The following is a 12,897-nucleotide window of genomic DNA, read 5'->3' on the forward strand; positions in this document are numbered from 1 at the left end:
TACAGTCGCAAATCCCAATTTCGGGTAGAACCAGAACAGCAATAGTAATTTCGATTTTTCTCACTCTACTCTACTCCGATTGACCTGAAATTTTGTAGGCACCTCTAAAATGTCATTCCCTACAACTTTCATGTTTTAAGAAAAGGCCAAATCAGCCTCTATATATGACCTAAAATTTCGGACAGAATGTAGCTTCAAGAACCCTAGATTTTTCAATTTTCTTCCAAAACAGAAATTGGTTGCAATTAATCACTTTTTCCACCTTCTAGATGCCTTATATACCATTTCCAATCATCATACATAGCCACATAATCATGCTTATATTAAAACATAAAAATCCCCAAAAATAATAAAACTTCACCAATTCAACCAAAACTCAAGATTTAATCCACAAATTTGCATCTTATACTACCACTAAGCATCAATTAAGCATCATTAGAGGGAGGAGAGGGGTACTTCATAACTTACCTTAAGAACAAGAGAGAGAGAGCTATTGGTCACCTTAACTTTCCAAAAAACTTCACACAACAACTCACCAACACTTCCTTAAGTGATTTTATGGAACAAAAACAAGTTTAGATGGTTGAATTCTTGAATTTGAGCAAGAGAGAATCAAGAAGTTGAAGAGGTTTCCTTTCTTCCTTTCCTAGAGAGAAATTCGGCCAAGCTTGAAGAAAAATGGAAGATATTTGGTCAATTTTTGGTTTTATTTAGTAATTGGTAAAAGGTTGAATAGTAAGTCAAAACAAGATTTAATCATATGGTGACACATGTCCCTCTCATTAATTCATGCCTAACTTGTTTTTGTCTTTCTCACACCTATGCACTTGGTACCTCTAAATATCTCATAACACCCGGTAAATTAATTCCAGTATCCAAAACTTAATCTAGTTGGCCGAAATTTTCCGAACTTTTCGCACTAGTGGGTCCCACGTCCAATATACGCTCTTAATTTCTCAAAACCTATTTGATACTAGAAAAACCATCTAAAAACTATATTTACTCATAAAAATTATCTAGAAAATTTTCGGATACAGAAAGTGCAGAAAACAAGCCATGAAAAATGCGAAAACCAAGAAAATGCAAATTACGGGTTCTCACATATCACATTAGGGCAAGTGCGATAAAGTACACCCTTACCCGACCATACCAATCAAATATCATTAGATCACATTTGTCAAGTATTGAAAATAAGTGTCAAGTTCAATCAGGCATTTGGAAGCACTCACCAAAGATTTAGTGCTTGTCAAAATCACGTTCAGGTGTAACTCCTTGGTTGGAATCCAAATCTGCGATACAATATCATTTAAAAGTTTGAAATCAACTAGGGTTCGAAACTTAAGAGTTTCACTTCAAGAAGATCAAGGAAATGAAACTCATACCTTTAGTCTTTTTGGAGTATATGTAGTAGGTTTATCTGCATCTACTTGTAATAAAGTTGTTTCTTCTTTAAGAGTTGGAGTCATTATAAATTTAGGATTTAAATGTGAAGATAAAGGTCTGTAATATATTCTATATATTATTGCAACGACCCTTTCATTCAGCCATCTTATCCCAAAATCTTATCCGGAACGTGTTTTTTGTGTTCATGCAAGTGAATGTCTACTGAGATAATCCACAACGGATATCGGAAGAAGAAAGAAATGAAATATAAGTTTCGGTCCAATGAATTATTAATAATTTTGAATTAACACATAGTTTCAATTTAAAAAGTTATTGGACCAATCTAGTAGATTTGGAGGTATCAAAACAAATCTCGTTTGATCTCTGCGTGGGATTCTCTAAAATCTGCGTACGACTAAGTGGATAGTTATGACCAAATTTTGCAAGTACATAAAATTTCTAAGGGGAAGGATTGAATGAGATGTCCCACATTTAAAATCGGAAGAAGAACTAAATCAAATATAAGTTCGACCCATCAAATTACTAATAAACTAGTTTTGTACCCGTTCGTTGAACGGGAATCCTCGAAAAAAAAAATTAGTTAATTTTATAAAAATGTCGATATAAAATACAAATTTAATGTATAATCTATTATAACTTGTCTTAAGTATATTACTATGTGCGCATTGTAATATAAAATATTTTTATAATATAAATTTGAACATCTAATTTAGTGAGTAATGACTCAAAAATGAAAAAAATAACATTCAACAATACCATAACATTCAAAAACTTGAAAATAAATAAAAAAGTGCAGTAAATAGTATTAAATAATATTCTATTCTTCAGGAACTTGTTTTGATTTTTCTTCTGTTTGAACATTCTCCTCGATTTGTTCGTGCAAATCAGCATTTATTGATTTTTCATTATCACTGCATGATAGGAAAACAGGATAACTAAGTATAAAAAAATAAATGATTTATCGCATTCAAAGTTATGTATAATAATACGTAAAAATTATAATTTAAGAAAGTAAAATAGTATATTAAATCTACCTTCTCATGCAAATCTTTTTATGAGGATTCCCTTCTTCTGTGATTTTTGTTGAACCCTCTGATGAATTATTCATATGAAGTGTATTGAAATGCTCTTGATTAGAATCATCTGGTGTACTAATTGGGATCTGGGAAGAAAATACTTCAGGTTGGTATTGGTTGTTGGTTCCACCAATCTGATAATGATTTATCAAAATTAAAGGCAAAATATTATGTGAGATATAATATGTGAAATATAAGATAAATTTATTGCACATTACCTGTGAAAGCATGAAATTTGTTTCCCTCTCGAAATCACAGTGGAACCATCTAGTCACTGTAAATCTATTACTACCTTGTTCCAAATTGTAATTGTTCAACTTGATTTGGAACACAAAAGGTTTCCATGTGATCTTATTTATAATTGATGACACGATTTCATTGCTAAATCCTTCCTAAAAATGAAATGCATAATAGATTTTTTTTTGTTATACTATTCAACGGCTAAGATAAGTGTCGGATTGTCTACTATTATTAAAAACTTCTCAAAAATTAGATATAAGTTTACCTTGTTAAATTCTTCAAGAACAAAAGAAAGTTTGTGTTCTATTATTCTTTCAGCCTCTTGATCAAATATAACAAACCAAGCACTACCGGTTGCATCACTTGCCAAGACTTTTAACATATACCTGTATAAAAACACATATTCTAAAAGTTATATTTATGTAGATATTGTAGCAATTAAAATGATAAAAAATGTTAACACCTACAACATACCTCAATTTAAGATACTCCACATTTTGATTGCAAGCATTGCACACAAAATTAGATCCTTCTAATGTCACTTTTCTCTGACATTTTGGATATGCTTTGTAGTGCAGTTGACTATTGAAATCAACTTTCAGAATTGTCACTTTGGAAGTGTAAACCAATTCCTAGAGAAATGACCAATTTAAGCAGTCAATTTAAATAATTAATATTTTTAATTGTGAAAACTAATGTGCTATAATTGTAACTTGTAACTTTAATTGTACCTCTGTTTGAACACCGGCCATTATCTGATATATCTCTGATAAAAATTTTCGATTCTTGAACATTAGTTGCTGTATAGCTTCTCGCGTTTTTGGAGGATGTAAAACCTCAATAGTTTGAGGAGCAGTGATATCAATGCTAATAACAATTTTATCTTAATTACTTATATACAATATATATGAAAATATTAAATAAACATTTAATAAAGATATATAGCTTTACCAATTCAAATAATCTGCAACTTCAGAAATATTTAGATTCATATATACTCGTGTGGCAGTTGTTGATGACAGATAGTATGAACTTGAGTAAGCATCAAATCTTGAGCTCCATTAAGAATGCTAATGAAAAGAAATAACAATATGTTTACTATGAGAGTTTCACTGATGTTTATATCATTACCTCTGAATTGTTTAACTGTCACTGAAGAGATCACCAACACTAATGGTTGATCAGACACCAAAATATTCTCATCATTGAACTGATTCGATGTTGTTCCCCATAATGTGACATTAATGCTTTCACCACTTCAATATAAAGCACTCAAAATTAATACTTGAATAGAAATTACTCAAAAATAATTGTTCAAATAAGAATATGAGCTAATCTTCATATTATAACTAATTTATTTAGCAGACTAAATTAAAAAAAAAAGCAGCAAATACCTTTTATTGCTAATTGCAATATCTCATTTTTTTACAGTTCCATTACTCTTCGAAACTTCATAGATCGGTCCCACTTTAGAAAGTCTTCCCACCACATCTATATTACACATAAATAAATAAGTATAACACATATAATTATTTAGGAATCACTACTTTCAAATGAATAAAACTAAAAGTAGTATTTATAAAAGTAGTATTTACCCTATTAACTTATTACGTCATACCTGATAAGAATGTAAAAACTTGACATCGTGAAGAGAGGTCATTGAAATCGATGAATTCAAATTTGTGAAATTTTATTGAACTCATTCGACCATCAAGCTTTTTCACCAGAGTTGTATAAGTGAAATAAATATTATGCTCATTGTGCACAACATTCCAAGATTGTTTTCTTGGTGTCACTCTAAATTTCTCCAAAATATAGACATCCCCCTCAAGTAGTTGTGGTCGAAACCTTTGTACCAAATTTTTTGGTACAATAGCCACCATATGATTATCCTAAAACAATTCAAACATCACAGATTACGAAAAAATTGTCATGAAATAAACAAATTTAACTCAAATCAGTCATAGGTGGATGAATGATGGTACTTACATTTTCATCGAGTAGTACCATTTCAAGAGCAAACACATCACCAGTATTTGTGTTAATGGCATCCCACATGCGCGTCACTCTAACCTTGATTTTCTTCGAATCAAATCCCACAGTCAACTGATTCAAGAGCTTGTGGCTTGAATTCATTGTAACGAACTTGTGTCTGCTACCAAAATTCACCAACTTATAAAATAATTGCATATAGGTATCTAAACTAAATACTTCAATATATGATTAATAAGCGCATAAATAAAAACAAACAAAATTGCATACGCATGAATTATAAATCAAGCTTTAGAATTTAACCTATACCAATGCGTAAATTATCATATATGTCTCGATAAACAATATTTCTTGTACGACGATTTTCCGGATTTCGATCATCCTTGATCAAAAACTTCAATCCTTGACGGGAGGTTACTCGAGAAGCAGCAACGTATAATTGGCCGTGACTAAATACAGGTTTTGTCAAGTACACTCCAACGTTATCAAAAGTTTGGCCTTGACTCTTATTTATTATCATAGCAAAACAAACCTTAATAGGAAACTGACGTCGAATCATCACAAAAGGCCATTTTGAATCCGTAGGAGTCATGTCAATCCTGTGAATGAAAAATCTTGTCCCTATACTTGACCCTGTAATCATTTCAGCTTCTATGATGTTATCTCCCAGATTTGTAATTATCAACCGTGTACCATTGCACAGACCCCGACTCTGATTCATATTGCGTAGCAGAATAATTGGAATTCCAACCTTTAACTCAATTGAATGATTTGGAATTCCAGAGAATTTAAGTGTATTCAAAAACTCAACCGGGTATAAAGAAGCTTGCTCAAGTCCGCAATCAGAGGTGGGACAGATTCTATCAGCACTTAAGTATATCCTAGATTGGCCAAGAATGGATGATAGAATAACAGAATTTACTTCATCAACAACATCATTGGTCGGGGCAAGAATAGCTCTATTGCGAAGATATGAAGCATTATTATAATTAGCCAATAGATCAGGATACGTACTATCAATGATGCGGTGTATGCAGTCAGTATCCTGAGGAATGAGTAGATTATTAGGAATCTCTATCCAAGTAGATTCGTCTTCATCATCAAAGGAAATAGCTGATAATTTTCCTTCACCCAAATCTAAAATCCATTTGCTGAATTCTTCTAAACTTTCAACAGAATCTGAATGCATGTCATTAGCTCGTATACGCATATTCAAAGATAATAGATATAAATGACAATGACCCCAAAGCAAAGAAGATCGATTAATTGATGAAGCAACAATTTCAGTTCTACCCCTTTTGGGTACGACAGGAAGAATTTGCCTGAAATCACCATCAAGTAACATAGTTTTGCCACCAAAAACTTTGTGCTCAGAGTCAGGATCATGAAAGCGTAAGATATCCCTGAATGTTCTGTCAACCGCTTCAAAAATATTTCGATGTAACATTATAGCTTCATCCCAAATAATCAATGATGCTTTACAAATTAACTCAGCCAATTGTGATCCCTGTGATATTGCGCAAGTAGAATCACCATCTATAATTATAGGAATTTTAAATCTCGAATGAGCTGTCCTTCCACCAGGCAACAATAGAGAAGCTATACCAGAAGATGCTACCACCAAAACTATTTTTCCTTGTGAACGTAATCGAGCAATTATAGTTCTCCACAAATAAGTCTTTCCTGTTCCTCCACTACCATAAACAAAAAAGAGACCACCGAGACCATAATCAACAGCATGAATGACTGCATTATACACTTGTAGTTGTTGCTCATTCAACCCACTTTGTAGTTGAAAGTGTTCTTGTGCAAGAATTTCCCTATTATAATTCAATTCCTCAATAATAAACCGATTTCGATTATCATTATCCAATAGCATATCAGGGAATGGAATTCCAGGAAATTCTTTCAAACTTCTACTATTTCGATTGAGAATTTTTTCAACTTCATAAAGTGCATAATTCTTTATTTGGGAATCACTGAAAGATATAAAATTATCTCCAAGTATACAACGTTGTCGATAGGATATGTCATCAGAAAGAAACTCCCAATTTTTCTCCCATAAATCTAATGGATTAGATACCTCAGAAAATAATAACATGGTCACAAATAATTCACGTAATTGCTGACCTGTTTGCCAATTTGCTGCTTCTCTTATAGCATTATGCCATTCTTCATCACTACCCAATAATCTCAACGCTTGACATGCCGCTTTAAACGTTGGATGCACGACTCCGTTAACTGTCCTAATCTCCTCAAATGACCTTGGACCTTTGACAATGTTCAATAACATGCGTAAGTAGAATCTTTCTCCAGTTGAAGGATGAGCATAAAAAATTCTACCTATTGATCGACCAAACTTCCGTTTAACCCATTTTCTCAACTTCTTTTTCCATGTCCATTGTGTAGGAAAATCTGCATAAGTCAACTGTTGAGCAGATGTATCTGTGGAGTTCGTTTTCATCCATTCAATGAACATTGTACTATGTTCTTCTGCTCTATTTAATACTTCATCCAAAGGATCATTATCACCAAATAGCACAGGCTGTTCATTTGGAAGATGAAAATTTAATCTTTGAACGGCAATACTCCGATATTGGATGTCAAAATAAAAAATTCTCCAGCAAGCCTCTGATGCTGATATATATTGGCAATCTAGATATCTTTTTATCTCATCCACTTCACGAACAACTCGTGTTCCACTCTGTCCATCAGTTGCATCATTTTCCTCAATGACAAAAGTGGCTCTATCATATCCTTTATTCACATATTTGAATAAATATTTTATAGACCTGCCCTGATTGCACAATTCAACACAAACATGTCCCCAATATTTGACAACCAAATCAACAGTATGAGGAATGATCCATCGATTATCAATTTTCACACCAGCTTTAATACCTTCTCGTCCATTGTCCCTTCTCCTGTATACTGGAAAATCGTTTTCATCAATTATTGTTTCAGTCTGAAAATATTTGGGATAATGTTTACTGCACTTTCCATTTTCCATACACGGTGACCTTGTATTAGCTGGTCCACATGGTCCGTGTGACATAAATTGTAAAACTGCTTCATAAGCTATTGGATCAGTATTCTTATCTAGCAATTCGGCTGAAATGATTCAATCAACATCTCTTGGTGTAGTGCACTTATCATCTGGATGTAAGAATAACAGATTATGCGCATGGGGCAACCCTCTCTTTTGAAACTCAATTGTATATAATGCTGTACAAAGTATAAGTATATGAAATTAAATGAGAATTTGATATAAATTAAATATTTTTGAAAAAATAAATAAAATATTTTGTTAGTTTGATACCTGCCATCACCTTGCCAAAATGCTGTCCATGTGTTAAATCATTCATCAATTGATCTAATTTTATGTGAAAAACACGTGCAACGATATCAGGTCGATCCACAACTTTCTGATCAGGGATCAAACTTATACCCTTGCTGATTTCTGGCCAATTAGAATTGCATGTGAAAGTAATAAAAAGATCAGGAGGACCCATGAATCTGCATATTGCTATTGCATCTTGATAATTTTGAACCATATATCTTGGTCCACCGGTAAAAGTTGAAGGCAAAACCAACCTTTTTCCTGCTGATGCAGGTGTCGTATCACCTCGTACCACATTATCTTGCAAACCTTTGTATAATTCTGCTCTAATCTTTTGCTGATTGGCACAAATCCAATTCAAATTATTTTCCTCAATTGCAGCAAAAGCATCAACAATATACTGCTGAAATAAATTACCTGCACTGACCAATGTTTTCGCTTCATTGAGTCTATTTTGTATTCTGAAAGCATAGAATTACCGCATGCTGATAAACTTTCTTTTACCGTTACTCTTTCTTGGATTTGGAGACACATTTCTTGGTATGTTCACCCTAAAACCATCTTCACCATAAGGAAATATGATTGGATATTGCATCGCCATAAAACTTGGATGCAATTCAGTGATTCTTTTTAACCCCATAGTTTTTTCCTCAACAATAATATCTCGATTTCCCCTTGCCTGCTCTCCATCACCGACTATAAGTGCAGCTACTTCTGATGATGTTGGTAAGTTGTATTGTCTTCCATCTCGAGATCGAGTACCAATCAATCTCAAACGAACTGACATGTAATTGGATTCCTGAAACCTGTCCCTTGCCATTCGAAATGCCTTTGCAAGTGGATTATACTCGTCCAACATCTCTTTCAATCCATTGACAATTTCAGGATCCAAATCACAATTTCTGTTTACTGTACTAAATGGATGCATCCTATTCCTGACCTCATTTTGTGTGTCATGAACATAAAACTGTGCGAAAGTTCCAAGACGACCATCAGGAGGTATAAGAGACCCTATTTTATGATGATTTTGCCCATTGATTCGAAAAACGTACGGGCCACGTCCATCATTTATGGTGTTGTCAATACAACCACCCATCGATGTGAATGCATACATCATGTTAAAAGCTCTGATATTCTCTCGAAAATGTTTAGCTTGACGTCTTCCATTATATTCCAATAATTGCTTCAGAAATTGTGGTGGTTCGATAAGTAGAGGCAATTGAACTTGCCCTTCTTGACAACAGATTGAAAATCTTGGAGAAGCAACATGTTGAGATTTTATGGTTCTCTCTTCATACCATAAAATTGCTCCACAATAAGGACATGTATGCGAAGGAAATCCAAAATCCCAACGTTCAAAAAATGTACCTATGAATTATAAAAGATTACATTTGTCATCACGAAACCAAAAAACTAAATGACTCTTACATTTAAATCACAAAAACTTACGTTTAGGAATGTCTCTTCGTTCATAATTAGGTACATTATTGCATGAAGTATCCATTTCTGAATCTGCATGAATATATTCAAAAAATAGTGCTTGAATAGATAAAATCATAAAACTATAAGAAAAGTATTATTGTCGTAATTGTAAGAGAAATCACATACCTAATAAAGTGTCTGAATTAGCGAACTGATTCATATCTAATTCCTCTTGCAAAGATGATGAAGCATGTTGAACTCGTTCCCCACATAAAATATTGACAGGTTGTCGAAACCTGTGCAATAATAAATACCTGCTCAAACTAAAAGTAATTTCTGTAAATAGTGGTAAGCAGGGTCGAATCCACAGGGACTGGGAGTAATTGTTTCTTTTTAAATTCACAGTGACAAAGGGGGATGTTTTTATCTCAGGGGTGACAATTTAAATAAATTCAAATAAAATCTAAGAAACTACTAAAATTAAATAACAAATTACTAAAATCAAATGAGTGATAATTAAGGATCTAGCCAAGGAATGACTTCAGCAATGGTTCACCTAATTGATCATCGATAAGCAAAGGCAATTCCAATTATTTATCAATAAATAGGTTATAACTACCAAACAATCGATGGCAGTCAACTCCTCCTTACTGTGTCAGTGATCAAGGTACGGCCGTTAATCACTGCTCTAATTGAGAAATAATCCTAGGTACGCCCATAGAATTTAATTCTCCAATTGCCTTACGTATTAGAGGAGCCATATTCTAACCAAATAACGCACTACCAGGGTTATTTTAGATTAGCCCACGTATTCCCCTGACACAAATCCAATCATGCCAGTTATCACTATTTTGAGACAATTAAACAATTACGGATTTAACGTCCCAATTGACAATAGATTATCAAATTAACCAATTATCCGGATCCAAGACAATCAATTAATTAAACAATCATAAGCACTGCAATCAAGGAATATGCGAATACCAATAAATAAAGGAAAAGATAAAATTAAATCGATCTCACAATTTTAGGTGACTCAAAGCATCCGTTGTCCCTTGGCTAGAGTGGGGAGATTAGTTCATAATTAATGAACAAAATTCACACAAAATCGAAACGGCAACTGCGGCCTTTGTCCTTGCTTGTGCGAATTCAATTTGGCCGAATGAATGAAAGAAAAATGAGAAACTACAGTGTACGATTCAATTCTTCAAAAGGCTCTGACATGTGAGGGAACAAACTACCAAGAGCCCCACTAATATATGAAGAAGAAAAGTCAAAGGAACTAAGCTAAGTAGTCCTACGTACCAAGAAGATACAATCTATTACTCAGGACTAAAAGAATGAAGAAAAGTCTAAAGCTCTCTCTGTGCTGTGCGGCGGCTCCCTCTCCGGAGAGGAAGAAGATTCGAGAGCCAAAAAGAAGACTTCGGCCTCCTCTTTTTAATGCTGTCTTCGGGCCAATTACCAAGAAGGGTTGTGGTTTGATATTCCAAAAATGTCCCTAGATGCCTGCTACTTGAACTCTTTCTTGATAATTGTCAAATTGGCCCTGATTGTGATATTTTTGTTCTACTCCCTGAAATAAATATAAATTACGAAAAGTGAGTAGAATCTAATAATTAATTCACATCAGGTCAGGTAATAGGAAAAATTAATAATAAAATAAATGACAAAATTGCACCCTATCAATTCCCCCCACGCCTAAACCATGCTTGTCCTCAAGCATGAGAATAACGAACAAACACCAATATTTGATAGTGGCTACTGCTCTATCTACAAAATTGCCAAGATACCAAAAAAAATAATAATCAAGCATCAATGGTCAAATCCAAGAAACATCACTCCGGTTAGCTTCTAAACCACAAACTTCTCTAATTTCAGGTTAACTAATCTAAGAAAAAGGAATAACGCATAACATTTATCAGCAAATGGTCCAACTATTAACCAAAATCTCAACATTAAATCTATAATTCGGCAAGCTGACTTTTATTACACATTAACACAACCTTCACTTTTTTCACATTTTTTTCCCTATTTTTTTTTTTTGATTCTTTTTTTTTTCAATAGTAACAAAAGACTTAGTCGCTAGCCATTAGAGCCTTTTGACGCGAACTCCAACATTGGCCAGATGAAGGAGCCTGGTTACTCAGCTTCTATCGCCACGTGACCACGTACTCATAGGAATTACTACCTTTTGACGCGAGAATCAACACTTTTAGGTGCAGATCCCCGGTTTCTCAGTAGTAACTAATAGCGGAGTACAGTCAAGTTTATTCATAGCTAAAAATCACAAAAACTCAATATAACACAAGAACCAAAAGAAAACTCGCATCAGCTAGCCTCATTTTCAAACATGAAGGACTAAAGTTAATAACCGGACCAATTCACATGAAAATGTCAATAATCATTCCCTATGCCTAGGAAAGTTAACCAAAAATTATAAGAGTAAAACAGTCATCGATATTCACCAAAGAGATGTTTTTGGATTCAACCACATTAACTTGATACCCTTTTATTAGTAAATCTTGGCAAAAGTAGAATTAGAGACAACAATCCAACATCAAACTTGGGTATTCATTAAAAAAAAAAAAGTAAACGAAGACTAGACAAATGACAAACTAGAAATAAAAGAAGGACATCTGAAAACTAAAAACTGGCACAGCTATCCCTCCCCCCACACCTAGATCCTACATTGTCCTCAATGGAGGAAATAAAATAATTAAAGCGAAGAGGACAACGAAACTTCCCTCCCAAGTGGCTAAGGGTATTCGGCAGCTGCGGAGGGAAACCAACGTGGTGACGGTACGAGGCCAGGTTCTGAGACATCCTTGCCACTTGGCGGGTGATGTTTGTCATCCGCTCCTCTACGTTGTGAACCTGTGCTTGTAAGTGGCGCCACTCACCATTGTCGCCAATTATCACCCCAAATAACAAAAGACAGAATATCCAACAAAACCAACAAATGCAAATCCATAGTCACTGGTGTTCCCCAACTCAATAGTCGAATGCAAAAGCAAACACGGGCACCCAAGCTCAAATATGGTCAACAACGGCTCCCAAATTTACAGGTAAAAGTAGACAAAGGTCAACCAGAATCCCAACAAATGGTCCATATTTGACAATTAACCGCACAATGTTAACCAATCCAAAAGAAGCATCAAATTGAAGTGAAAACACTCCAACCAGTACCACTGGCGGAAAATGGAATGCACAACCCAATCAAACAGCCCCAAGAAAGAACAATGCAATCAATAATAACTCATAAATTCGACAGTAGTAGAGTAATTCCAAGTGCCCAGCCTCTAACAGTCAGCCAAAAGAGTAGAAGTGACCCAGTGGAGCCAAAATACCCAAACAGTGGATGAAACAAGTTCAACGGCTAACCCACACTAGTGAGATCCCCCAAATAATATAGCTCAATTC

The 12,897-nt window shown here is 34.2% G+C and overlaps 2 protein-coding genes across 2 annotated transcripts; both read right to left on the reverse strand.

Annotated features, from left to right (window-relative positions):
- Nucleotides 1-2,221: 2,221 nt before the first annotated feature.
- LOC113766401 (replication protein A 70 kDa DNA-binding subunit B-like) lies at nt 2,222-4,856 on the reverse strand. Its single transcript, XM_027310596.1, has 9 exons — nt 4,710-4,856; nt 4,332-4,612; nt 3,852-3,976; nt 3,452-3,603; nt 3,195-3,352; nt 2,986-3,106; nt 2,699-2,872; nt 2,439-2,614; nt 2,222-2,315 (listed from the first exon to the last, which is right to left on the reverse strand). The coding sequence occupies exons 1-9, from the start codon at nt 4,854-4,856 to the stop codon at nt 2,222-2,224; spliced, it is 1,428 nt and encodes a 475-aa protein (XP_027166397.1).
- A 154-nt stretch (nt 4,857-5,010) lies between these two features.
- Nucleotides 5,011-12,448, reverse strand: LOC113766402. The gene is made up of 6 exons (XM_027310597.1): nt 12,378-12,448; nt 9,661-9,770; nt 9,502-9,564; nt 8,557-9,420; nt 8,032-8,469; nt 5,011-7,823 (listed from the first exon to the last, which is right to left on the reverse strand). Exons 1-6 carry the CDS (start codon nt 12,446-12,448, stop codon nt 5,011-5,013), a joined length of 4,359 nt encoding a protein of 1,452 aa, XP_027166398.1.
- Between the last annotated feature and the right edge of the window lie 449 nt (nt 12,449-12,897).

This window comes from Coffea eugenioides, chromosome 3, assembly GCF_003713205.1.
Source record: "Coffea eugenioides isolate CCC68of chromosome 3, Ceug_1.0, whole genome shotgun sequence".
In the NCBI taxonomy this organism is placed as follows: Eukaryota; Viridiplantae; Streptophyta; class Magnoliopsida; order Gentianales; family Rubiaceae; genus Coffea; species Coffea eugenioides.

Coding starts and splice junctions, on each gene's coding strand:
- LOC113766401 (XM_027310596.1), bottom strand. CDS start 4,856: ATGAATTCAAGCCACAAGCTCTTGAATCAGTTGACTGTGGGATTTGAT. Junction 3,977..4,331: donor ACATTCTTATCAGGTATGAC/GTAATAAGTTAA, acceptor TTTATATTGAAG/TGGTGAAAGCATTAATGTCA. Junction 3,107..3,194: donor GTGGAGTATCTTAAATTGAG/GTATGTTGTAGG, acceptor GTTTTTATACAG/GTATATGTTAAAAGTCTTGG.
- LOC113766402 (XM_027310597.1), bottom strand. CDS start 12,448: ATGGATTTGCATTTGTTGGTTTTGTTGGATATTCTGTCTTTTGTTATT. Junction 9,565..9,660: donor TAATTCAGACACTTTATTAG/GTATGTGATTTC, acceptor ATATTCATGCAG/ATTCAGAAATGGATACTTCA. Junction 7,824..8,031: donor TTTTGGCAAGGTGATGGCAG/GTATCAAACTAA, acceptor GAATCATTTCAG/CCGAATTGCTAGATAAGAAT.